The sequence below is a fragment of the Dermochelys coriacea genome, chromosome 1 (genome assembly GCF_009764565.3).
Source record: "Dermochelys coriacea isolate rDerCor1 chromosome 1, rDerCor1.pri.v4, whole genome shotgun sequence".
Lineage (NCBI taxonomy): Eukaryota > Metazoa > Chordata > Testudines > Dermochelyidae > Dermochelys > Dermochelys coriacea.
The window spans coordinates 354,038,869-354,062,173 of record NC_050068.2 but is presented as its reverse complement, the minus strand read 5'-3'; the positions used below and the strand labels follow the sequence as shown (position 1 = coordinate 354,062,173).

Here is a 23,305-nt window from a genome sequence, read left to right as displayed (position 1 = left end):
ACGGAGGAGGATGACGTGCCCGGGAAGGGACAGATCGGGAGGCGGGCACGGGGGCTGGTCCGGGGGGGCTGGGGTTCGGCGCCCCCCGCTGGTGTCCAGTCCCAGCCCCTAGTGTCTAGCTCAGCGGTTGGCGCCTCAGGCGCTCCGAGGACAGCCTCGGTCCCGGGGTCCTTTGAGCGCCCGGGGCCTCGCGCCGCTTGTCGCGTAGCAGCGGGGACGCGGCTAGGCCGGCTGGTGAGTGTCGGGCCGAGACGCTGCGGAGCGGGGGTGGATCGGTGGGGACGGGGCTTCCGGGGAGAGTGGGAGCTGTTCTCGGGGGAGGGGCGATGGGTGGGGCGCTGTCCCCGGGGGGGAGGGGCGATGGGTGGGGTGCTGTCCCCATTGTGGGGTGAGGGGCGATGGGTGGGGTGCTGTCCCCATTGTGGGGTGAGGGGCGATCGGTGGGGTGCTGTCCCCGGGGGGGAGGGGCGATGGGTGGGGCGCTGTTCCCGGGGGGGAGGGGCGATGGGTGGGGTGCTGTCCCCATTGTGGGGTGAGGGGCGATGGGTGGGGTGCTGTCCCCGGGGGGGAGTGCTGTTCCCGGGGGGGAGGGGCGATGGGTGGGGTGCTGTTCCCGGGGGGGAGGGGCGATGGGTGGGGTGCTGTCCCCATTGTGGGGTGAGGGGCGATGGGTGGGGTGCTGTCCCCATTGTGGGGTGAGGGGCGATCGGTGGGGTGCTGTCCCCGGGGGGGAGGGGCGATGGGTGGGGTGCTGTTCCCGGGGGGGAGGGGCGATGGGTGGGGTGCTGTCCCCATTGTGGGGTGAGGGGCGATGGGTGGGGTGCTGTCCCCATTGTGGGGTGAGGGGCGATCGGTGGGGTGCTGTCCCCGGGGGGGAGGGGCGATGGGTGGGGTGCTGTTCCCGGGGGGGAGGGGCGATGGGTGGGGTGCTGTCCCCATTGTGGGGTGAGGGGCGATCGGTGTGGAGCTGTCCCCGGGGCGGGAGGGGCGATCGGTAGGAAGCTGTCCCTGGAGGGGGGAGGGGTGATCGGTGGGGAACTTTCTCCGAGGTGATGGGGTGGTAGGTGGGGAGCTGTCCCTGGTTGGGGGAGGTATGGTAGGTGGGGGAATTATAGATGGGGTAGCCAGGAGCTGTCCCCGTTGGGGGTGGGGGGTGGGGTGATAGGTCGGAAGAGTGTGGCGCTGTCCTCTGTGGGGGCCGGGGTGATAGATGCAAGGGATGATAGATGGGAGAGCTAGGAGCTGTTGGTGGTGTCAGGAGGCTCTGGATGGAGTGGTGCCTTTCCATTTCATTCTGGGTAGGTGTATCCACCAAAGGGCTGGGGTCTGAGCCAGCACAGCAGTTCTGTTGATCATAACTACCTTTTGACGGCTAGGAAGGAGACTGTCACACTATGAGCTTATCCTAGCTCTTTCTGAGGGGCTCAGAAAAGTAAAATCTTCCCCTTGGTCCCAGGAAAGGTGGCTTCTGTGCAGCTAGGGTGGAGGCAGCATGGCTAGAGATGCACCAGGGGGAGATTCCTGCAAGGAGCTGGACCAGACGAAATATGATGCAGATGAGAACGTGAAGATTATCTGCCTGGGGGACAGCGCTGTGGGGAAATCCAAGTGAGTAACTGGCCCTTATTGCACGTGCCAGGAAGGCTCCAGCAGCATACAAGCTTGGCACTCCTCAACCAGTGTCTGGTCTCTGCCTATCCGCTGCAGAAAGCAGCAGCTCTAGTTATTGTTACCTCACAGTGGTTTATTAGCTGTGTCTGAGACGAAGGGAGAGGCTGAATGTATAGGAGTGGGGGCCTATCTGTATCAGGGATGAGGAGAAAGAAGATAAAAAGATGATCAGGTAAGGACTAATGGGCCTGTATCATTTCTCTACTTGCAGGTTAATGGAAAGGTTCCTCCTGGATGGATTGTATCCTTCGGGTTCTTTCAGACCTCACCCATGTTTATTTTTGTTCTAGGGCCCAGGAGGGTACATGAAGGGGAAATGGTCTGTTTGAGGCCTTTTTGTTTAACCATGTTCTTCCCATCAGGGTCTCTCATCCCATTCTCAGCAGAGTTCTGTTTCCTGGCTTTCCCTGCCTGACCTAGACTCTCTTTGTACTACACTGATGAGCTAGCTAAATCCACACAGCACTTTGGAACTTATAACTTCTGTTCCTCCTAATAAGGTCTTCCCCCTACTATCAGCTACAGTATCTTCTTTAGAATTCCTTTCCTGAGCACTGCAGTGCTAGCAGCTGGTCCTGTGAGGTCTATAGGACTGTCATGGGCACTTCAACTGTAGAGCTCCTACTCCCCGCCTTAGGGCTTGTACACACTAGCATTTACTTCAATATAACTTAAGTCACTCAGGAGTGTGGAAAAGCCTTCCCCTCCCCGAGCGATGTAGGTTACACTGACCTACGTGCCAGTGTGGACAGTGCTATGTCAGTGGGAGACGCTTTCTCGCTAACATAGCTACTGCCACTCGGGGAGATGTAGTAATTATGCCGTGCAAGAGGGAGTGCTCTCTTCTGTCAGCATAGAGCGTCTGCACTAGCAGCACTACAGTGGTGCAGCTACCTCGGTACAGCTGCGCCACTGTATTGATTCTAGTGTAGACTAACCCTTAGTTTGGGATTGAAACTCTGAGGCAAATTTGAATGAATGGCTTAGCTATGCTACACACTGCAGAGGAGCAGCTTGGTGACCCAGCTGCTGACTGCTTGCCCTAGCCCCCCTCAAGCAAGTTCCCCTCACAGGTGCTCTACTGAACATGAGATTGGTGTCTGGATAAGACTCACTTTTCAGCTCCTTAACCTATGCACAGCCAACCCCAGCAGCTCTCTACGTTTGCCTTGACACTCTACAAATACACAACCAATGTGGATGGGAAGAATATCCTTGTGGGTAAGCACCTCCTAGGAGACAAGCACATATCCTCCCTGTGAGTGCTGAGTACAGCCAGGGAAATCCCTGCTATGGCATCACTGAAGGACCTCTGTTGAGTCCAGGAATTCCTGTTCATCTCAACTGGGTGTAAACTGAACCCAAATAAGGGCAATGGCAGCGTCCATGGTATCAGTGTCACTGTTGACCATTTTTGTAGAAACACTTGAGCTGTTTTTAGTTGTAGTTTTCATGCTGACAGTGTCCTTGGGGCTATATAGGACACAAACACAGTGCCTGCCTTGAGGAGCTTACAATCTCAAAGGCAGCATTAGGAAGACAGATCACACTGGGAAATTGAGACGAGAGAATGACCTTTGTTATTGCTATGAACTCCCAGTTTTGGGGTACTGCAAAAGAAATTAGTCTAAGAGGAATTTGAATGAGAACTTGGTGAAGACAGATTGGGAAATCATTTTGCACCTGAGGCGGCATGAAGAAGGGAGTGGGAGACAGAAGTGGGAGAAGGAATGAAAAGATCTTTGAGGCTGGTACCATTGGTGGAGTGGAAGGGGTACGAGGGACATGTTAAGGGAAAAGTACTGTGATGTAGGCAGATGTGCAGTGATGCAGGACATTGGAGGAAAGGCCGAAGAATTTAAATTTAATGAAGTTGCAAAGAGGGAGCCAGTAGAGGGACCAAAAGGGGTGATGAGGTTAGCTTGACAGGCAAGGAAGTTAATGTTATGGGCTGTATTTTGGATGGACTGGAGGGGCATGATGAAGGAATCATGGAAGCCACCGAGGATAAGCCTGCTGTAATCAGGATGGGAGGTGATTGAAGCCTAGACAGGTGTTCTAGCTTTTGGGACCAAAAAGAAGAGCTGGATTTTCAATATATTGTGCAGGAAAAAGCAGTGAGATTTGGATGAGAGAGGAGGAGGAGAGGGAGAGGTCAGTAAGGCTGGGTGACAGGATGGTGGTGGTGTCATCAGAAATGGGAAACGTTACTAATGTGCTTCTCCGGGGGGCAGGAACTGTGTGAGAACCTTAGAATAAGGTTACAAATGACTCTGTTCTGTCCTATTTTGGTCCATGTCATAGCAATGAAGCTAGCAACACTTCAGTCCTCTTTCTGATCTCTCTGACTCCAAAGTATTTTGTCTCTTGCCTGTACCTGTCATGGGCTGGAATCTCATGATTCTTCTGTTCTTAGATGGTATCCTGGTACACTGACCCCATGAATACCAAACGCTTATCATCTTGCTGGCCGGACTCAGTTTCAGGAACCTGTGTACTTCCTATCTTCAGGACCCTGTGAAAAGCAATATTGACCAACAGCTTTCTTAAAACTAATTGTTTTGATTTAGCTGTTGGAATGAAGTACAGCATATACCACTTACCAGCAGCCTCTCATTTCCCAGCAAGAAGTTGCTATTATCCAGAAGTTGCCAGTAACCAAAAGGCAGGTTTGCAGGGCTGCAGCCAGGAATGAAGTGCTGGGACATGCTGAGCCTGGGCCCGCAGCACCAAGGCAGGATGCAACCGTGAGAGCACCAGGAGAGGCATCATGCAGGCCCCTAGCATTCCTGCTCCCCCTGGAAAGCATCTGGACCACAACCCACATCCCAGCTGCTGCCCTGCTATAGCTCCCCCTTCCAGCCTGCAGCACCATGGGAGAGAAGGCTGTGGAAGTAATCTGTGGGCAGGGCAGCAGCAGGGAGAGTGTGGCAGCAGCCTAGATGCTGGGGCTTTCCACAGGGAGCAGGGATGCTGGGGGCTCATGGGGCTGCACTGTACCTCTTCCTGCATTCTCCCTCTCCCTGGGCTTGTCATATCCAGTGCTTCCATACCTGACGTAAGCCCCAAAAACCTGCCTATGACTGGGTCTTTCCACGGAGAATCAGGGCACTGGGGTGTGCTGAGCCCAGGTCCCCAGTGCCAAGACAGGGCACAGCCCAGACAGTGCAGGAAGAAGTACTGTGCAGCCCCATGGGCCTCCAACATCCCTGCCCTCTGTGGAAAGCCCTGGCATTCAGGCTGCAGCCCATCTCCATGCTGCTGCCCTGTCTGCAGCCTACCCTCCCAGCCTCTCCTCCCACTTTGCAGCACCGGGACTCCTGCGTTATCTCCTGTGTGGCTGCTGGGTCCCCACCCTTGGGGGAGGCTCCTTGGCAAAGAAGAAAGGTTGCCAATAAGTAGCATGAGAGTTGCAAATATATGAGTCCAGTTAACTTTATAATGAATGGGATAGGATCAGCTTCCAGCAAAATGTTGCTAATAACCGAAAATTGTCAGTATCAGGATTGTTAATAACCAGCATCTACTGTATTAGAGAAAAGGGGATTTTAAAACAACAAAGAGCCTACACACACATTACACATATACTTTCATCAATAATAATAATCATCCCCAGAAGGGATCATTGCATTCATCTAGTCTGGCCTCCTATATATAGTACAGTCCACAGAACTCCCCCCGCCAACCCCCTAAAAAAAAAAATTCCTAGAGCAGATATTTTAGAAAAAAATCCAATCTTGATTTTAAAATTGCCAGTGATGAAGAATCCATCATAGCCCGTGGTAAATTGTTCCAGTGATTAATTACTCTTATAATTAAAAATGTATGCTTTATTTCCAGTCTGAATTTGTCTAGTTTCAGCTTCCAGCCATTGGATCATGTTATACCTTTCTCTGCTAGGTTGAAGAGCCTATTAAGTATTTGTTTCCTACTCAGGTACTTATAGACTCTAATCAAGTCACTTCTTCACCTCCTTTTAGTTGAGTCTATCATTTTAAGGCATGTTTTCTCATCTTTTAATCATTCTCATGGCTCGTCTCTGAATATTCTCTAATTCACCAACATCCTTCTTGAATTGTAAACACCAGAAATAAACACAGTACTCTAGCAGTGGTCAGGGCTGAGGGATAGCTCAGTGGTTTGAGCATTGGCCAGAGTGGTGAGTTCAATCCTTGAGGGGGCCATTTAGGGATTTGGGCCAAAAATTGGGGATTGGTCCTGCTTTGAGCAGGGGGTTGGACTAGATGACCTCCTGAGGTCCCTTCTGACCCTGATATTCTATGATTCTATGATATCAGTTCCAAATACAGAGGAAAAATAACCTCTCTGCTCCTACTCAACATTCCCCTGTTTATGCCTCCCAGGATCACATTAGCTCTTTTGGACACAGAGTTATACTTGGAGCTCATGTTCAGCTCATTATCCACCAGGAACCTCAAATCTGTTTCAGAATCACTTCCTTCCAGGATAGAGTCCCCCATCCTGTGAGTATGGCTTACAGTCTTTGTTCCCAGATGTATACATTTAGATTTAGGCATATTAAAACTCATATTGCTGGCTTGCACCCAGTTTACCAAGCAATCTAGATTGCTCTGCATCAGTGACCTGCCCTTTTAATTATTTAATTATTTGCCACTCCACCAATTTTTGTGTCATTTGCAAATTTTATCAGTGATTATTTTGTTTCTTTCAGGTCATTGATAAAGATGTTAAATAGTATAAGGCCAAGAACCGATCCCTGTGGGAGACCACTGCGCAATAATAATCCCCTATCTATAGTTTACATTCTGAGATCTATCAATCAGCAAGTTTTTAATCCATTTAATTTCATACTTCACTACAAACTAAATTAGACAGACTTTTCTTTTCTGTTATAGTAACAGAACAGAATCAACTAACATTCTCCTAGCAAAGCCCAGATCCTTCTGTGTGTATTTTTTCTTCCCTCTGTTCTCTAAGAGAAGCTGGGTTTAAGAAAGCCCCCACCTTCTCTGTAGGTGTCTGGGCCCAATTACCATTTTGCTCACTATTTTCTTTGTTTCAGGACTCAGGTGCAACGTTTCCTGATACTTGAGGCCTTGTCTGCACTTGAAAGTTTTATTACTAAAATTATTTTGGTTAAAGTTGTGATTTTATTTTTAACCAAAATAGTTATATTAGTAAAAGCCATAGTGTGGACGCAATTATACCAATAGACAGTTGACCTTACCCATTTTAATTACAGTAGAACCTCAGAGTTACGAACACCAAAGTTACAAACTAACTGGTCAAACACGCACCTCATTTGGAACTGGAAGTACCCAATCAGACAGCTGCAGAGACACCCCACCCCCCAAAAAAAGGCAAAAACAGTACAGTGCTGCGTTAAATATAAACTACTAAAAAAAATAAAGGGAAAGTTAAAAAAAGATTTGACATGGTAAGGGAACTGTTTCTGTGCTTGTTTCATTTAAATGAAGATGGTTAAAAGCAGCATTTTTCTTCTGCATAGTAAAGTTTCAAAGCTGTATTACGTCAATGTTCAGGTCTAAATTTTTAAAAGAACAATCATAACATTATGTTCAGAATTACAAACATTTCAGAGTTATGAACAATCTCTATTCCCAAGGTGTTCATAACTCTGAGGTTCTACTGTATTCCACTATTCCTTTCGTGGTTTAAAGTACTTATGTCTCAGTATAACAGCATCTACACTAGAAAAGTTGTACTGGTATTTATAGCAGAGCCCCAACTCTGCTATAGTTAAGGTTGAGCATCTCTTCCTGTTTAAAGGTGGACCATTTTAAGTATTCTAAAATCCACATGATGAGTTGGGTTGTTTTGAAATGTATAGTGCTTCATTGGGGTGCTGGATGGTGTTAGTAGTCCAAAGGTGGGGTCATTTGAGCAGGGGATTTCTGAGTTATCAACCTCTTAAAAACCCATAATTTTACAAAAACATCTGGTTCTTCTAATTACTTTTTGCACACACATGGGGCTCAAACTGTAGAACACAAGAGCTGCCATAGTGGGTCAGACCTTGGTCCATCTGGCCAGCATCCTGTCTCTGACAGTAGTCCGTAGTAGAGCTTCAGGGGGGAGTGTTCAAAACAGGGCAATTATGGAGTGATCTACTCCTGTCTTCCACTCCTGGCTTCGGGCAGTCAGAGATTTAGGGTTGCACAAAGCATATGGTTGCATTCCCGACCATCCTGGCTAATAGCCATTGATGTACCTTTCTGCCATGAACTTACCCAGTTCTGTTTTAAACCAATTATACTTTGGTCATCACAATGTCCCATGGCAATGAGTGCAACAGGTTAGTTGTGTGAAAAAGTACTTCCTCTTGTTTGTATTAAACCTGCTGCCTGTAAATTTCATTAGGTGACCCCTATTTTTTGTATTGTGTGAAAAAGTAAATAACACTTCTCTCTATTCATTTTGTTCACACCATTCATGATTTTATAGACCTCTGTCAGATCCTCCTTTGGTTGTCTCTTTTCTAAACTGAACAGCCCTAATCTTTGTAGTCTCCCCTCTTATGGAAGCTGTTCCATATACTTGATCATCTTTGTTGTCTTTGTCTCACCCTTGTCCAGTTCCACTATCTTCTTTTTGAGATGGGGTGACCTGAACTGGACACAGGTGTGGGTGCACCATGAATTTATGTAGTGGCATTGAGCCTAAGTGGGGATATGATAGAGATCTATAAAATCAGGATTTGTGTGGAGAAAGTGAATAAGGAAGTATTCATGTAACAAAAGAACAAAGGTTCCCCAACGAAATTAATAGGCAAAAAGTTTAAAACAAACATTAGTAAGTACTTGTTCATACAACACACAGTCAACCTATGGAACTCTTTACCAGGTGGTGATGTGAAGGCCAAAAGTATAACTGGGTTCAAGAAAGAGTTAGATAAGTTTATGGAGAACAGGTCCATTAATGGCTGTTAACCAAGATGGTCAGGGATGCAGCCCCATGCTCTGGGTGTCCCTAAATCTCTGACTGCCAGAAGCTGGGACTGGATGACGGGATGGATCACTTGATAAGTGCCCTGTTCTCTAAAACATCTGGCACGGGCCACTGTCAGAAAGATGGAATACTGAACTAGCTGGACCATTGGTTCAACTCAGTGGGCCATTTTTATGTTCTTTCCATCTTATTTTCTATCCTATTCCTAATAGTTTTAACATACAGTTAGTCTTTTTGACCACTGCTGTGCATTGAGTGGAAGATTTCAGAGAACTATTCACAATGACTCCAAGATCTCTTTCTTTGGTGGTAACAGCTAATTTAGAACCCATTTTGGTATATGTATATTTGGGATTTTTTTTTCACTCTACATTACTTTGTCCTCATCAATTTGAATTTCATCTGCCATTTTCTTGCTCAGTCACCCAGTTTTGTGAGATCCCTCTGTAACTCCGCACAGTCTGCTTTGGACATATCTATCTTGAATAATTTTGAATTTTGCCACCTCACTGTTCACCTTTTTTCCAAATCATTAATCAATATGTTGAACAGCACAGGTCCCTGTACTGATCCGTGGGATCCTTGTGGGGTTGTGAGTCCCTCTTCTTGTCCCCCCATGTGAGCTAGGATCTGGGAGGCCCTGCCATGCTGAGAGAGGAGACTGAAGCCCTTTACCTGCCCTCCCCCAGCTCTTTTCAGGGTTGTCCCTTCCTGCCCCCCATCTATAGCCCTCTCCCTGACCCCCATGTGTGGCTTGATCAGAGGGGTCTGAGCCCCTTATCTTCCCCCTCCACATGAGCAAGCATCTGAGGGTCCTGCCTCCATGAGGGCATCTAAACCCCTTTCCATGCTGGTATGCTAAATGCTCAAGAAAGGAGAATGAGAACTCCCACTGAGATGAATGGAGCAGTTCACGTCTCTCGGAGCTATTGTTTCTGGTTGTATTCCTCTTCATGGAGTGTTCTTATTCAGCTGAGCCTCCTATGCTGTGAATGGGTGCGTAAAACCCTTCTTTGTGCACTAGGGACAGATATGGGTTAGGAACTTCACATGTCAACTCTCCTTCCTGTCCCTGCCTCCAGCTGGTACACACTCTCTGCACAATCCTACCACCTGCCCGTGGTCCCTCCAGCCTTACCAGAGGCATGGATGGGAAGAAGGAGGGAAAAATGGGGGGGTATGTGAGTAGCCATAGCAATGAGTGTGATGGTGGGAATGTTGGAGGAGTTGGAGCAGTGTCCAAACTGTGAAGATGGGAAGAGGAGGGGCAGGGGAGTCTGAGCAGTTGGAGGCAATATGGAGAGGTTAGAGATGGGGGAGGGTGTTGATACAATGCAGGGAAGAATGGAGTGGAAAGGAGGGATTGGAGCTGTGCAGTGGGGGTAGTTGATGAGGCTACACTTCTTCCCCTTCCTCTTACACTTCACAGCAGAGTCTTAGTCTGTGAGGCACTCAGTAGTTTGGGACCTGGCTACTTCAGAGATCACCTTTTCTCCATGCCTCTGCAGCCACAGGGACAATGCAGCTGGACAGAGCCACATTTAGGCTGCCCTGTGAGGATGACAGCCAGGGTCCTGACATGGAGAATGCTCTGTGGACCACCCTGCTAAAAAAGATCACACTGCCATTGTTGAGATCACCCCAATCTATTTAGGTTTGGATCCCACAATCATCCCTGTACTATCTGAGTACTTCTCACCCTATTTTCTTCAGCTTTTGCACCCATGCTTTGCCTTGTTTTTCTGTGGTTTTTTTTAAATCCAGTTTACACAGAACTTTTTGCACTACTGTATTTACACTGATGCCAACTGTCGCTGCTGGGGTGTTGCACAGGCACAGCTAAACCCATGTATAGCTAGAGTCTATGTTTGTAAACTGGTCAGGGAATGTCTCAGTCTGTCATGGCAAAGGCTCGTATCAGTAGGTATACAGGAGAAGGCTGAACTCTGGGGTTGGGTTGTGAGGGGGTTGGAAGTTCTTTCCTGTCATGGCATGCTGAACTTGCTGGTTTGTGCCTTTCAGACTTCTGGGACACAGCCGGACAGGAGAGGTTCCAGAGTATGCATGCATCCTATTACCACAAGGCCCATGCTTGTATCATGGTAAGGGCATTCTTCTACCTGTGGCTTTCACTCTGTGTGTGTAGAGGATTCCTGGCTGGTAACAGAACCTGTTTGTTATTCATTCTACACATTACCTTTAATAATGTTACCCCGAGTACAGGCTCTTGAGGCCAGAGTGTCTGAACTGGAGGAGCTAAGTGAGACAGAGAGGTACACAGAGGAGACTTTCCGGGACACAGCAGAGCGGTCTCACCCCCAGCCTCTGTGCAGCTGAGGAATATGGAAGTCTTGGGGAAGGAGAACATCAAACTGGAGCAGATGGAAATGATCCCGTAGTGGGGACCCTCCTTTCAGATGATGCCATGGTATCTTCTCACATTGAGACTACCTCTATGGGGGAGGGGACCCCAGTTATTGGAAGAGAATGGGAATAGTAATGGGGGATTCAATTATTAGAAATATAGATAGTTGGGTTTGCGATGACCAGGAGAACCGCATGGTAAATTGCATGCTGGGTGCAAAAGCTGCAGATCTTCCGAGACATCTAGACAGACTTATGTGCAGTGCTAGGGAGGAGCTGGTGGTCATGGTACATGTGGGTACCAGTGACATAGGGAAAGGTAGGAGAAAGGTTCTCGAGGTCAAATTTAGGCTACTAGATAGGAGATAAAAGTCTAGGACTTCCATGGTAGCATTGTCTGATATGCTTCCAATTCTAGGCACAGAACCAGCTAGACAGGCAGCTCAATGGGGTCTCAATGCATGGATTAGACAATGATGTAGAGATGAAAGGTTTAGATTTATTAGGAACTGCGGAACCTTTTAGGAAAGAAGGAGCCTATGTGGGAAGGATGGGCTCCCCCTAAATCAAAATGGAACCAGATTGCTGGCACTTAAAATTAAAAAGGTCATAGAGGAATTTTTAAACAAAGGGCTGGGGAAAGCTTAATGGTGCGGAGGAGAACATGGTGCAGACAGAGACATTCCTTAGGGGAGGATCTATTAATAGGGATTCTCTATGTCCTGCTAAAGAAGTTGATAAAGTATAGGTAGAAGCTTAAGAGAAATAGTCAAATGAAAGAGAGTCCCACTCGGTTTCATCACATGAAGGCGGACAATTAAATATTGTCAAATTTTATAAGTGCCTATATACAAATGAAAGAAGTCTAAATACTAAAATGGGTGAACTTGAGTGCCTAGTATTAAATGAGGATATTGATATCACAGAAACTTGATGGAATGATGATAATCAATGTGACAGGGTAATACCAGAGTACAAAATATAAAGGAATGACAGAGTAGGTCAGGCTGGTTGGGGAGTGGCACTATATGTGAAAGAAACCACAGAGTCAATTGTAGTAAAAATCATAAATCAATCAAACTGCCATAGAAGTTCTATGGATAGTAATTCCATGCTTGAATAGTAAGAGTATAGCAGTAGGAATATATTATCGACCACTTGACCACAGTGGTGATGGTGATTATGAAATGCTAAGGGACATCAGAGAGGCTATAAAAATTGAAAAGTTAATAATAATAGGGGATTCTAGCTATCCCCATATTGACACGTCACCTCAAGATGGGATGCAGAAATAAAATTTCTAGACACTATGAATGGCTGCTTCTTGGAGCAGCTAGTCCTGGAAACCACAAAGGCAGAGCCAATTCTCATTTAGTGGCACACAGGATCTGGTCTAATGGGTGAATATAGCTAAACCACTCAGTAATAGCGACCATAATGTAATTAAATTTAACATGCTTGTGCGGGGCAAAATACCAAAGAAGCCCATCTCTGTAGCATTTAACTTCAGAAAGAGGAACTACACAAAAATGAGGAAGTTAGTTAAAAGGAAATGAAAAGGAACAGTCACAAGAGTGCAATGCCTGAAAGCTGCATGGAAACTTTTAAAAAACACCATACTACAGGCTCAAATTAAATATACACCCCCAATAAAAAAATAGTAAGAGGACCAAAAAAATGTCACCCTGGCTAAACAGCAGAGTAAAAGAAGCGGTTGGAGGCAAACAGGTGTCCTTTCAAAAGTGGAAGTCAAATCCTACTGAGGAAAAAAGAAAGGAGCATAAACTCTGGCAAGTCAGGCATAAAAGTATAATTACACAGGCCAAAAAAGAATTTGAGGACCAACTAGCAAAAGACTTTAAACTACAGCAAAAAATACTTTTAAATACCTCCGAAGAAGGAAGCCTGCCAAACAATCAGTGGGGCCACTAGACAATCAAGGTGCTAAAGGAGCACTCAAGGAAGACAAGGCCATTGCAGAGAAGCTAAATGAATTCTTTGCATCTGTCTTCACTGCAGATGATGTAAAGGAGATTCCCACATCTGAGCCATTCTTTACAGGTGACAAATCTGAGGAACTGTCCCAGACTGAGGTGTTGAGAGAGAAGGTTTTGGCACAAATTGATAAACAGTAGTAATAAGTCACCAGGACCTTATGGGAGTCACCCAAGACTACTAAAGGAACTCAAATAAGAAATTGCAGAACTACTAACTGTGGAATGCAACCTACTGCTTAAATCAGCCTCTGTACCAGATGACTGGACGATAGCTAATGTGATGCCAATTTTTAAAAAAGCCTCCAGGGGCAATCCTAGCAATTACAGGCCAGTAATCCTAACTTCAGAACTAAGCAAATTGGTTGCAACTATACTAAAGAACAGAATTATCAGACACATAGACGATGATATGTTGCGGAAGATGTCAACACGGCTTTTGTAAAGGGAAATGATGCCTCACCAATTTATTAGAATTCTTTGTGGGCGTCAACAAATTTGTGGACAAGGGTGATCCAGTTGATACAGTGTACTTGGACTTTCAGAAAGCCTTTGACAAGATCCCCCACCAAAGGCTCTTAAGCAAAATAAGCTGTCAGGGGATATGAGGGAAGGTCCTCTCATGGATCAGGGACTGATTAAAAGATAGGAAACAAAGGGTAGGAATAAATGACCAGTTTTCACAGTGGAGACAGGTTATGTATAGTGGGGTTCTCCAGAGATCTGTACTGGGACCAGTGCTGTTCAACATATTCATAAATGATTTGGGAAAAGGAGTAAACAGTGAGGTGGCAGAGTTTACGGATGATACAGAATTATTTAAGATAGTTATGTCCAAGGCAGATTGCCACAAATTACAAAGAAATCTCACAAAACTGGGTGACTGGGCAACAAAGTGGCAGATGAAATTCAGTGTTCATAAACGCAAAGTAGGGAACGCTGGAAAACATAATCCCTACTGTACATGCAAAATGATGCAGTCTAAATTAGCTGTTACCACTCAAGGAAGATCTTAGAATCATTGTGGATAGTTCTCTGAATATATCTGCTCAGTGTGCAGCATCAGTGAAAAAAGCAAACAGAATCATTAGGAAGGGAATAGATAATAAGATGGAAAATATTAAAATGCCACTATATAAGTCCATGTTGCGCCCGTACCTAGAATACTGCGTGCAGTTCAGGTCACCCCCATCTCAAAAAAGATATATTAGAATTGGAAAAGATACAGAGAAAAGCAACAAAAATGATTAGGGGTATGGAACAGCTTCCAGATGAGGAGAAATTAAAAAGACTCAGACTGTTCAGTTTGGAAAGGAGACAACTAAGTGGGGATATGAGGTTTTTAAGGTCAGGCTTGACAAAGCCCTGGCTGGGATGATTTAGTTGGGGAGTGGTCCTGCTTTGAGCAGAGGGTTGGACTAGATGACCTCCTGAGGTCCCTTCCAACCTTGGTATTCTATGATTCTATGATATGATAGATGTTGATAAAATCATGACTGGTGTGGAGAAAGTGAATAAGGAAGTGTTATGTACCCCTTCACATAATACATGGACCAGATGTCACCTGATGAAATTAGTAGGCAGCAGGCTTAAAACACACAAAAGGATGTACTTCTTCACACATTGCACAGTCAACCTGAGGAACCTATTGCCAGAGGATATTGTGAAGGCCAAAAGTATAACTGGGTTCAAAAAATAGTTAGATACATTCATGGAAGATAGGTTCATCAGTGGCTATTAGCCAAGATGGTCAGAGATGCAACCCCATGCTCTGGGTATCCCTAAGCCCTTGACTGCCAGATGCTGGAACTGGAAAACAAGATGGCTCACTCGATAATTACCTTGTTCTTTTCACTCCCTCTGAAACATCTGGCACTGGCCACTGTTAGAAGACAAGATATTGAGCTAGATCAGGGATCTCAAACTCAAATCACTACAAGGGCCACATGAGGACTAGTACATTGGCGGGAGGGCCGCATCACTGAAACCTTTTCATACAACGATTCAAAAATATAGTCAAAAATGAAAAAAATGAAGAGTAATATAGTATGTAATTAAAAGTCAATGTATTAACTTTTTTAAAACTGTAATGCGAAGAGGGGTTTTAATAAAATATAAATACCTGTAACTATTCCTTATGTGGTTAGTAACACTGATGATGATCTACGGTAACAGTCTATCAATGTAGCTGTAATGGCAGGAACTTTTTAAAGTAACTATTCATACAAAATACGTTGTCACTTTTAACAAACATTCTTCCCAACTACTCACAGCAAAGAATCATACATGCTGAATGCCCCGCCCCTGCCCCTGCCCCTGCCCTGCCTCTTCCCACTCCTTCCCCGCACCCATTCCAACCCCTTCCCCAAAGTCCCCACCCCAACTCTGCCCCTTCCCTGCCCCTATTCCAACCCCTTCACCAAATCCCCACCCCAGCCCTGCCTTTTCTCCAGCTCCTTCTCTGAGCACACCACGTCTCTGCTCCTCCCTCCTCCCCCCTGGAAAGTCCAAAGCGCCACCAAACAGCTCATTGGCGGCAGGAAGCGCTGGGAGGTAGGGGGTGGTTGTGAGGGGAGCTTGGCTGCCGGTGGACTCAGTGCCTATGGCAGGCCGCAGAAAATAACTCGGCTGGTCGCATGCAGCCTGCGTGTTTGAGACCCCTGAGCTAGATGGACCTTTAGTCTGACCCAGTATGGCCATTCTTATGTTCTTATGTAGTGCTGTAAATATTTCCTTTCCTTGCTTGCTGTTGACAGTCCTTCCTATACTGTTTTCCTGTCCCTTCTCCCGTCATTGTTTACCTTAAGCACCTTTCATCTTTCCTCATAACTCCATCCCTCAACCCCTTTGTATTTCTTTTGTTCTCTCAACTCCATCCAATTCATAGATTCATAGATTCATAGATACTAAGGTCAGAAGGGACCATTCTGATCATCTAGTCTGACCTCCTGCACAGCGCAGGCCACAGAATCTCACCCACCCACTCCTATGAAAAACCTCACCCATGTCTGAGCTATTGAAGTCCTTAAATCATGGTTCAAATACTTCAAGGAGCAGAGAAGCCTCCCTCAAGTCAACCATGCCCCATACTACAGAGGAAGGCGAAAAACCTCCAGGGCCTCTCCAATCTGCCCTGGAGGAAAATTCCTTCCCGACCCCAAATATGGCAATCAGCTAAACCCTGAGCATATGGGCAAGATTCACCAGCCAGATACCCAGAAAAGAATTTTCTATAGTAACTCAGATCCCATCCATCTAATATCCCATCTCAGGGGATTTGGCCTATTTACCCTGAATATTTAAAGATCAATTACTTACCAAAATCCCATTATCCCATCATACCATCTCCTCCATAAACTTATCGAGTAGAATCTTAAAGCCAGATAGATCTTTTGCCCCCACTGCTTCCCTTGGAAGGTTATTCCAAAACTTCACTCCTCTGATGGTTAAAAACCTTCGTCTGATTTCAAGTCTAAACTTCCTGGTGGCCAATTTATACGCATTTGTTCTTGTGTCCACATTGGTGCTGAGCTGAAATAATTCCTCTCCCTCTCCTGTATTTATCCCTCTGATATATTTATAGAGAGCAATCATATCTCCCCTCAACCTTCTTTTAGTTAGGCTAAACAAGCCAAGCTCCTTAAGTCTCCTTTCATAAGACAAGTTTTCCATTCCTCGGATCATCCTAGTAGCCCTTCTCTGTACCTGCTCCAGTTTGAATTCATCCTTTTTAAACATGGGAGACCAGAATTGCACACAGTATTCTAGGTGAGGTCTCACCAGTGCATTGTATAACGGTACTAAAACCTCCTTATCCCTACTGGAAATGCCTCTCCTGATGCATCCCAAAACCGCATTAGCTTTTTTCACAGCCATATCACATTGGCAGCTCATAGTCATCCTATGATCAACCAATACTCCAAGGTCCTTTTCCTCTTCCGTTATTTCTAATTGATGCGTCCCCAACTTATAGCTAAAATTCTTGTTATTAATCCCTAAATGCATAACCTTACACTTCTCACTATTAAATTTCATCCTATTACTATTACTCCAGTTTACAAGGTAATCCAGATCCTCCTGTATAATATCCCGATCCTTCTCCGAATTGGCAATACCTCCCAGCTTTGTATCATCTGCAAACTTTATTAGCACACTCCCACTTTTTGTGCCAAGGTCAGTAATAAAAAGATTAAATAAGATTGGTCCCAAAACCGATCGCTGAGGAACTCCACTGGTAACCTCCCTCCAACCTGACAGTTCGCCTTTCAGTAGGACCCGTTGCAGTCTACCCTTTAACCAATTCCTTATCCACCTTTTGATGTTCATATTGATCCCCATCTTCTCCAATTTAACTAATAATTCCCCATGTGGCACAGTATCAAATGCCTTACTGAAATCTAGGTAAATTAGATCCACTGCATTTCCTTTATCTAAAAAATCTGTTACTTTTTCAAAAAAGGAGATTAGGTTGGTTTGGCACGATCTACCTTTTGTAAAACCATGTTGTATTTTGTCCCATTTACCATTGACTTCAATGTCCTTAACTAATTTCTCCTTCAAAATTTTTTCCAGGACCTTGCATACTACAGATGTCAAACTAACTGGCCTGTAGTTACCCGGATCACTTTTTTTTCCTTTCTTAAAAATAGGAACTATATTAGCAATTCTCCAATCATTCGGTACTATTCCTGAGTTTACAGATGCATTAAAAATTCTTGCTAATGGGCTTGCAATTTCAGGTGCCAATTCCTTTAATATTCTTGGATGAAGATTATCTGGGCCCCCCGATTTAGTCCCATTAAGCTGTTTCAGTTTCGCTTCTACCTCTGATATGGTAATATCTACCTCTATATCCTCCTTCCCATTTGTCATGCTACCATTATCCCCAAGATCCTCTTTAGCCTTATTAAAGACTGAGGCAAAGTATTTGTTTAGATATTGGGCCATGCCTAGATTATCTTTAACCTCCACTCCATCCTCAGTGTTAAGCGGCCCCACTTCTTCCTTCTTAGTTTTCTTCTTATTTATATGGCTATAGAACCTTTTACTATTGGTTTTAATTCCCTTTGCAAGGTCCAACTCTACTCGACTTTTAGCCTGTCTCACTTGATCCCTACATGTTCTGACCTCAATTAGGTAGCTTTCCTTGCTGATCCCTCCCATCTTCCACTCCCTGTATGCTTTCTGCTTCTTCTTAATCACCTCTCTAAGATGCTTGCTCATCCGGCTTGGTCTACAACTCCTTCCTATGAATTTTTTCCCCTTTCTTGGGATACAGGCTTCCGATAGCTTCTGCAGCTTTGATTTAAAGTAATCCCAGGCCTCCTCTACCTTTAGATCCATAAGTTCTTCAGTCCAATCCACTTCCCTAACTAATTTCCTTAATTTTTGAAAGTCAGCCCTTTTGAAATCAAAAACCCTAGTTGCAGATTTATTTTTGTTAATCCTTCCATTTAGTTTGAACTGAATTAGCTCATGATCACTTGAGCCAAGATTGTCCCCTACAACCATTTCTTCTATGAGGTCCTCGCTACTCACCAAAATTAAATCTAAAATGGCATCCCCTCTAGTCGGTTCAGCAACTACTTGATGAAGGAATCCATCAGCTATCGCATCTAGGAAAATCTGAGCCCTATTATTATTACTAGCACTGTTCTCCAGTCTATATCTGGGAAGTTAAAATCTCCCATGATCACGCAGTTTCCATTAGTATTTACTTTATTAAAGACATTAAAAAGGGCTCTATCCATATCCAAATTAGATCCCGGAGGTCTATAGCACACCCCAAGCACTATCGTAGGAGAGGCTTTACTAGTTTTCTTCCCCAATGTAATTTTTGCCCAGACAGACTCTGTCTTATCCATTGCATCGCTTCTTATTTCTTTACATTCTACCTCATCATTGATATACAATGCTACTCCACCCCCTTTACCTTTGTTTCTGTCTTTCCTAAAGAGCACATACCCTTCAATACCTGTAGTCCAGTCATGACTACTATTCCACCATGTTTCTGTTATCCCTATGATATCTGGTTTCACTTCCTGCACCAGTAGCTCTAGTTCCTCCATTTTGTTACCTAGACTCCTTGCATTGGTGTACAAACATCTTAATTTTTGCTGTTTGGCCTCGCTCACATTTTGTACCCTATTAGGCACAGTCATTCTACATCCAGTATAACCTATTAGACTAGTATCCACACCGCCCTCACTCCTTATATACATTCTCCTACCCACGGCTGTATCCATTCTTACTTCATCTGCTTCCCTCTCAATGCTAAAATCTGGCGTGGAGATTTTCTGGACATCTCCCATCCATCTCCCCCCAATTCCTAGTTTAAAGCTCTCTTTATCAGTTGTGCCAGCCTCGATCCTAGAAGTCTATTTCCTTCCCTACTGAGATGAAGTCCATCCCGAGAGAACTGACCTCTGTCCATGAATGCCTCCCAGTGGTCATACATCCCAAAGCCCTCCTTATAGCACCACTGCCTAAGCCATCTGTTGACAGTCATAATCTTGTCAGACCTTTGTTGCCCTTCTCTAGGAACAGGAAGGATCCCGCTAAAGATCACCTGAGCCTCAATTTCCTTAAGCGTCTTCCCCAGCCTAGCATAGTCTCCCTTAATACTTTCCAACGAGAATCTAGCTGTATCATTTGTTCCCACATGAAGGATAATTAGGGGATTCTTTCCCGCTCCCTTTAGGATCCTTTTCAACCTCAGGTCTACATCCATTCATCAACAGCTTTCCAGTAATATCATGCCTAGAACAGAATGCACGTTTCCTGGTGCAGTCACATCAAAGCCATATAGGGAGGTCTGTCCCTTTGTTGCTTTTTGACTCAATACCTTGGAGCATCCAGCACAAAGCTGCATTGGTCTATTATGCAGGATTATTGCATTGCAAATTCATGTCCCATTTGCTGCCTCCTCTCATTGCCCTTGTCTTTCAGCCATTGCTGCTTCCCATTGCTGGAGTTTCCTGCCCATTGCTTGAGTTTCCTGCCCTTTCCTTTAATCTCTTTACTCTCCTCTGTCCACACTGTTATTCTCAGCTCCTCCTAATTTAGCATCATTTGTAAACTTCATTAACATGTTGCTGACCCCCTTGTTTAGCTCATTAATGAAGTTGTAAATCAGACTGGGCCTGACCCCTGTCCTTACAGGGCACGTCAGAGCCTTCCCCACCCTCATTATTGTTAAGGGTGAGTATCCTCAGCACTGTACAAGGCAGGATATGCAGAGAGATCACGAGGCTGATGATAGCTTAGTGCAGGGAGAGGGGCTGGGTTTTTTTTAATGGCTTGATGATAGTTTGCCATTTACCATAGCCTCTGTTTTACCGCCTTCCTGCCAGTTGTCAGCCCCTATGCTGATGTCTGGTCTAAGCCAATTGTAATTAATTCTTACAGTGAGGTTCCATGGGATGCTGTATCAAACATTTTGATCCAATCTAAATAATCTCCCTTCAGCACCTTCCCTTCAGGCACTAACTCTGCAATTCTGTGTGTTTAAAAAGAAAGGCAGTGATTTTGCATGGTGGGATGAGTTCTTTGCAAATGCTCAGTGCAGTGGGTTGCTCAGGGACTGTCCAGCTGCAGGCCTGGTGACAGGTGGCTCTTCCTTGGCAGGTGTTTGATGTGCAGAGGAAGGTCACCTACAAGAACCTGAATAACTGGTACAAGGAGCTGAGAGAGTTCCGCCCAGAGATCCCCTGCATCGTGGTGGCCAACAAAATTGATGGTGAGTGTTTCTGCCTCTTGGCCTTTCAGTGCTGTGGGATGGTCCTTTTGTGACATGGCTGAAGGAAGTGACCACCTGGCTGGTCCCAAGGGCTTCTTGGAGATGGACTCCACAGATCATATTTTACTAGATAAAGTGCTGGCCTTTTACAGCATGTTTTTGCCTCTTTGACTTTGTTTTGCTCAGAAAAAGAAACTGAAAACACAAATTTGTTTTCAGCACAGACATAAATATATAGCACAGTTAGCTGAGTTCTGGCCTGATATCACCCAGTCTCCTTCCTATCTCCTCCCACTCCCTTGAACAGCAGCTTGCACCACACTGGCCAGCTGGCAGAGCCCTCTTAGCTCAACAGGTTCCCTGACATTGTTACTGTTTATTTTCTTTATTGTGGAAGTACCCAGAGGCCCCATCCAGATCAGGCCCGTTTGTGCAGGGTGCTGCACAAACATAGGGTGAGACTGTCCCTGCCCCAAGAGATTTCAGTCTGCTTTGAGATGAGAAGCAACAAGTGAGTGTGACAAACAGTGGAAGAGCAGCGGAGGGAGGGCAAAGGCGATGGTTCTATGACAACACCGGTACGCTGCAAGTGTACCACTGTTAGCAATAGCGAGAAACGTTTGAAAGACATCCCTAGCACAGACAGAGCCATGCAGACCTGGGAGCTGGGACAGATGAAAAGTAATGCTCCATTGTTGACACTGTACCAGATGTCCCCCCATGAGGTGAGAGTCCCTGTCAGGGTCCCTCTGTGGAAAGCCTTGACCAGCAACAAAAAGGTCCTTTTCCATCATGTACTTCCTTGCTAACTGTTGGTTTAGCCTGTCACCCTTTCCAGGTTCCTCTAGTTGTCAGGAGGCACCATCCAAACCATGCACTGCATGAAGGGGGCCTTGCCAGCGAGAGATGCCCCCACAAAGGTTGCATGGACTTCTTCTCTATGCTGTCCCAGGGTATGCTTGGCCTGCTACCAGCAGTGATGGCTCAACAACTGCTTCTCCTTTGCTCCTTCAGCGGATATGAAAGTGACCCAGAAAAGCTTCAACTTTGCCCGGAAGTTCAATCTGCCCTTCTATTTTGTCTCAGCTGCAGATGGCACCAACGTAGTGAAGGTAAAGCTTGGCTATGTGAGATGGGACTTGGGCAAGCCTGCATGGGGAGGTGAGAAGGAGCAGGGGTTCTTTGGGAGACAGGATGTTTCGCTGGCTGCCTCCCACAGGTGTGGGGGGTTCCCGTAGCTGGGGGGTTGTCTCATGGCTGGTTTCTCTAGGGTGCTGTAGGGTGGGGAGAAAAGTCCTGTGGCTTCATCTGGGGTTGGGCATCCCGGACGCCCCTCTCATTCCCAGAGTGACAAGTGCCCCTCCTTTCTCCTCAGCTCTTCAGTGATGCTATCAAACTAGCTATCGCATACAAACAGAATTCAGGGGATTTTATGGATGAGGTCATGCGGGAGCTGGAGGTAAGAGTGCCCTGCCTAAAGCTCCCCTCCCTCTCCTTAGTGAGTTGCCAGCACCACACCCCTTCCCTCACCAGGAAAAAGCCCCCAGTCCTAGTGCAGAGTGGGGTGAGGTGGGGCCTGTGTTGGGAGCATCGTGGGGATCCCGTAATGCCCCAGTCCCAGCTCAGAGTGGGGTGAAGTGGGGCTTGTATTGGGAGCATTGTGGGGTCCTGTACAGACAGTCCCAGATTAGCGGTGAGGGGATGAGGTGCTGTGCTGGGAGTGCTTTAGTGGGGTGGGAAATGGCTGGTTCCCATTTGCTTCTCACCATTCCCCCATTCCCTTCCAGAACTTTGAGCTGCAGAAAAAGCGGGAGGACTCAGATAAAGAGGAGAACTACCCTGAGGAGAAGCCCCCATCCACCTGAGCCCAGGCCTCAGACTGACCTTGTACTGCTCCCTATTGCCCCAGCTTCTTCATGGTTAGTTAGAACCATCACTCTCTGCCTGGGGAGAGCAGATTTCTCATGCACTGGCCATGCTGGGAGCCTCTGGCTGGGACCATCCCTCCCTGGGAGGGAGACTGTTTGGGCCTGATCTTCCTGGCCTGGGCGCCATCCTCCTGAGCATCCGGGATGCAGAAGGGACAAGAATACATGTGACTGCTGCCTGCCCCTCTGGGAGGGAAGGGGGGCATTTGCTGGGGTGTTGGCACTGCCTGCCCTGCAGGGAAGAGTTCTGCCCAGGTGTCTATTAGCAGAGCCCAGATTGAGAAAACCAACACTAAAGGATTTTTTTACAAAGCGTTGAGCCTGGGTCCTTCCTGCACCCGGACCATGTTCGAATAGCAGCCCTTCCCACTGCTGTTTCAACCCAGCCAGCTCTACCTCTCACCCCTCCCTGACCCCACTCACCGTACCAGCCCAACCACTCCACCCCAATGTTTCTTTGGCTCTGTGTGCCACCCTTCTCCAACTGCACTGTCCCAAGCCACTGTGAGCCATCCCTCCCCTTCCTCGCTCCACCATTCTAGCCCAGCTGGTTGTGTGCAGCCTCTGCTACTGGGTGGTTCTGGGCATAGCATAAGAGGTTGAACAGAACAGAGGCAGAGCTGGCTGTGTTGAGGGCACTGTTTTACTTCTGCTGTAAG

At 46.2% G+C, this 23,305-nt stretch overlaps 1 protein-coding gene across 6 annotated transcripts; it reads left to right on the top strand.

Annotated features, from left to right (window-relative positions):
* Position 1: 1 nt before the first annotated feature.
* On the top strand, positions 2-22,958 carry RABL2B (RAB, member of RAS oncogene family like 2B). Of its 6 annotated transcripts, XR_006276475.1 has the most exons (10): positions 47-234; positions 1,457-1,608; positions 1,883-1,912; positions 2,813-2,892; positions 10,645-10,724; positions 20,607-20,718; positions 21,733-21,830; positions 22,094-22,177; positions 22,506-22,664; positions 22,734-22,958. XR_006276475.1 is itself a non-coding variant. In XM_038413682.2 (9 exons), exons 2-9 carry the CDS (start codon positions 1,493-1,495, stop codon positions 22,581-22,583), a joined length of 678 nt encoding a protein of 225 aa, XP_038269610.1. In that variant the 5' UTR covers positions 2-234; positions 1,457-1,492; the 3' UTR covers positions 22,584-22,958. The 6 variants fall into 6 exon arrangements, 5 of the variants coding, with proteins under 5 accessions (XP_038269610.1, XP_043356347.1, XP_043356340.1 ...); XM_038413682.2 differs by having other exon boundaries at positions 2-234; positions 22,506-22,958; XM_043500412.1 differs by lacking the exons at positions 22,506-22,664; positions 22,734-22,958 and having other exon boundaries at positions 29-234; positions 1,460-1,608; positions 21,540-21,830; positions 22,094-22,158.
* The last annotated feature ends 347 nt before the right edge of the window (positions 22,959-23,305 follow it).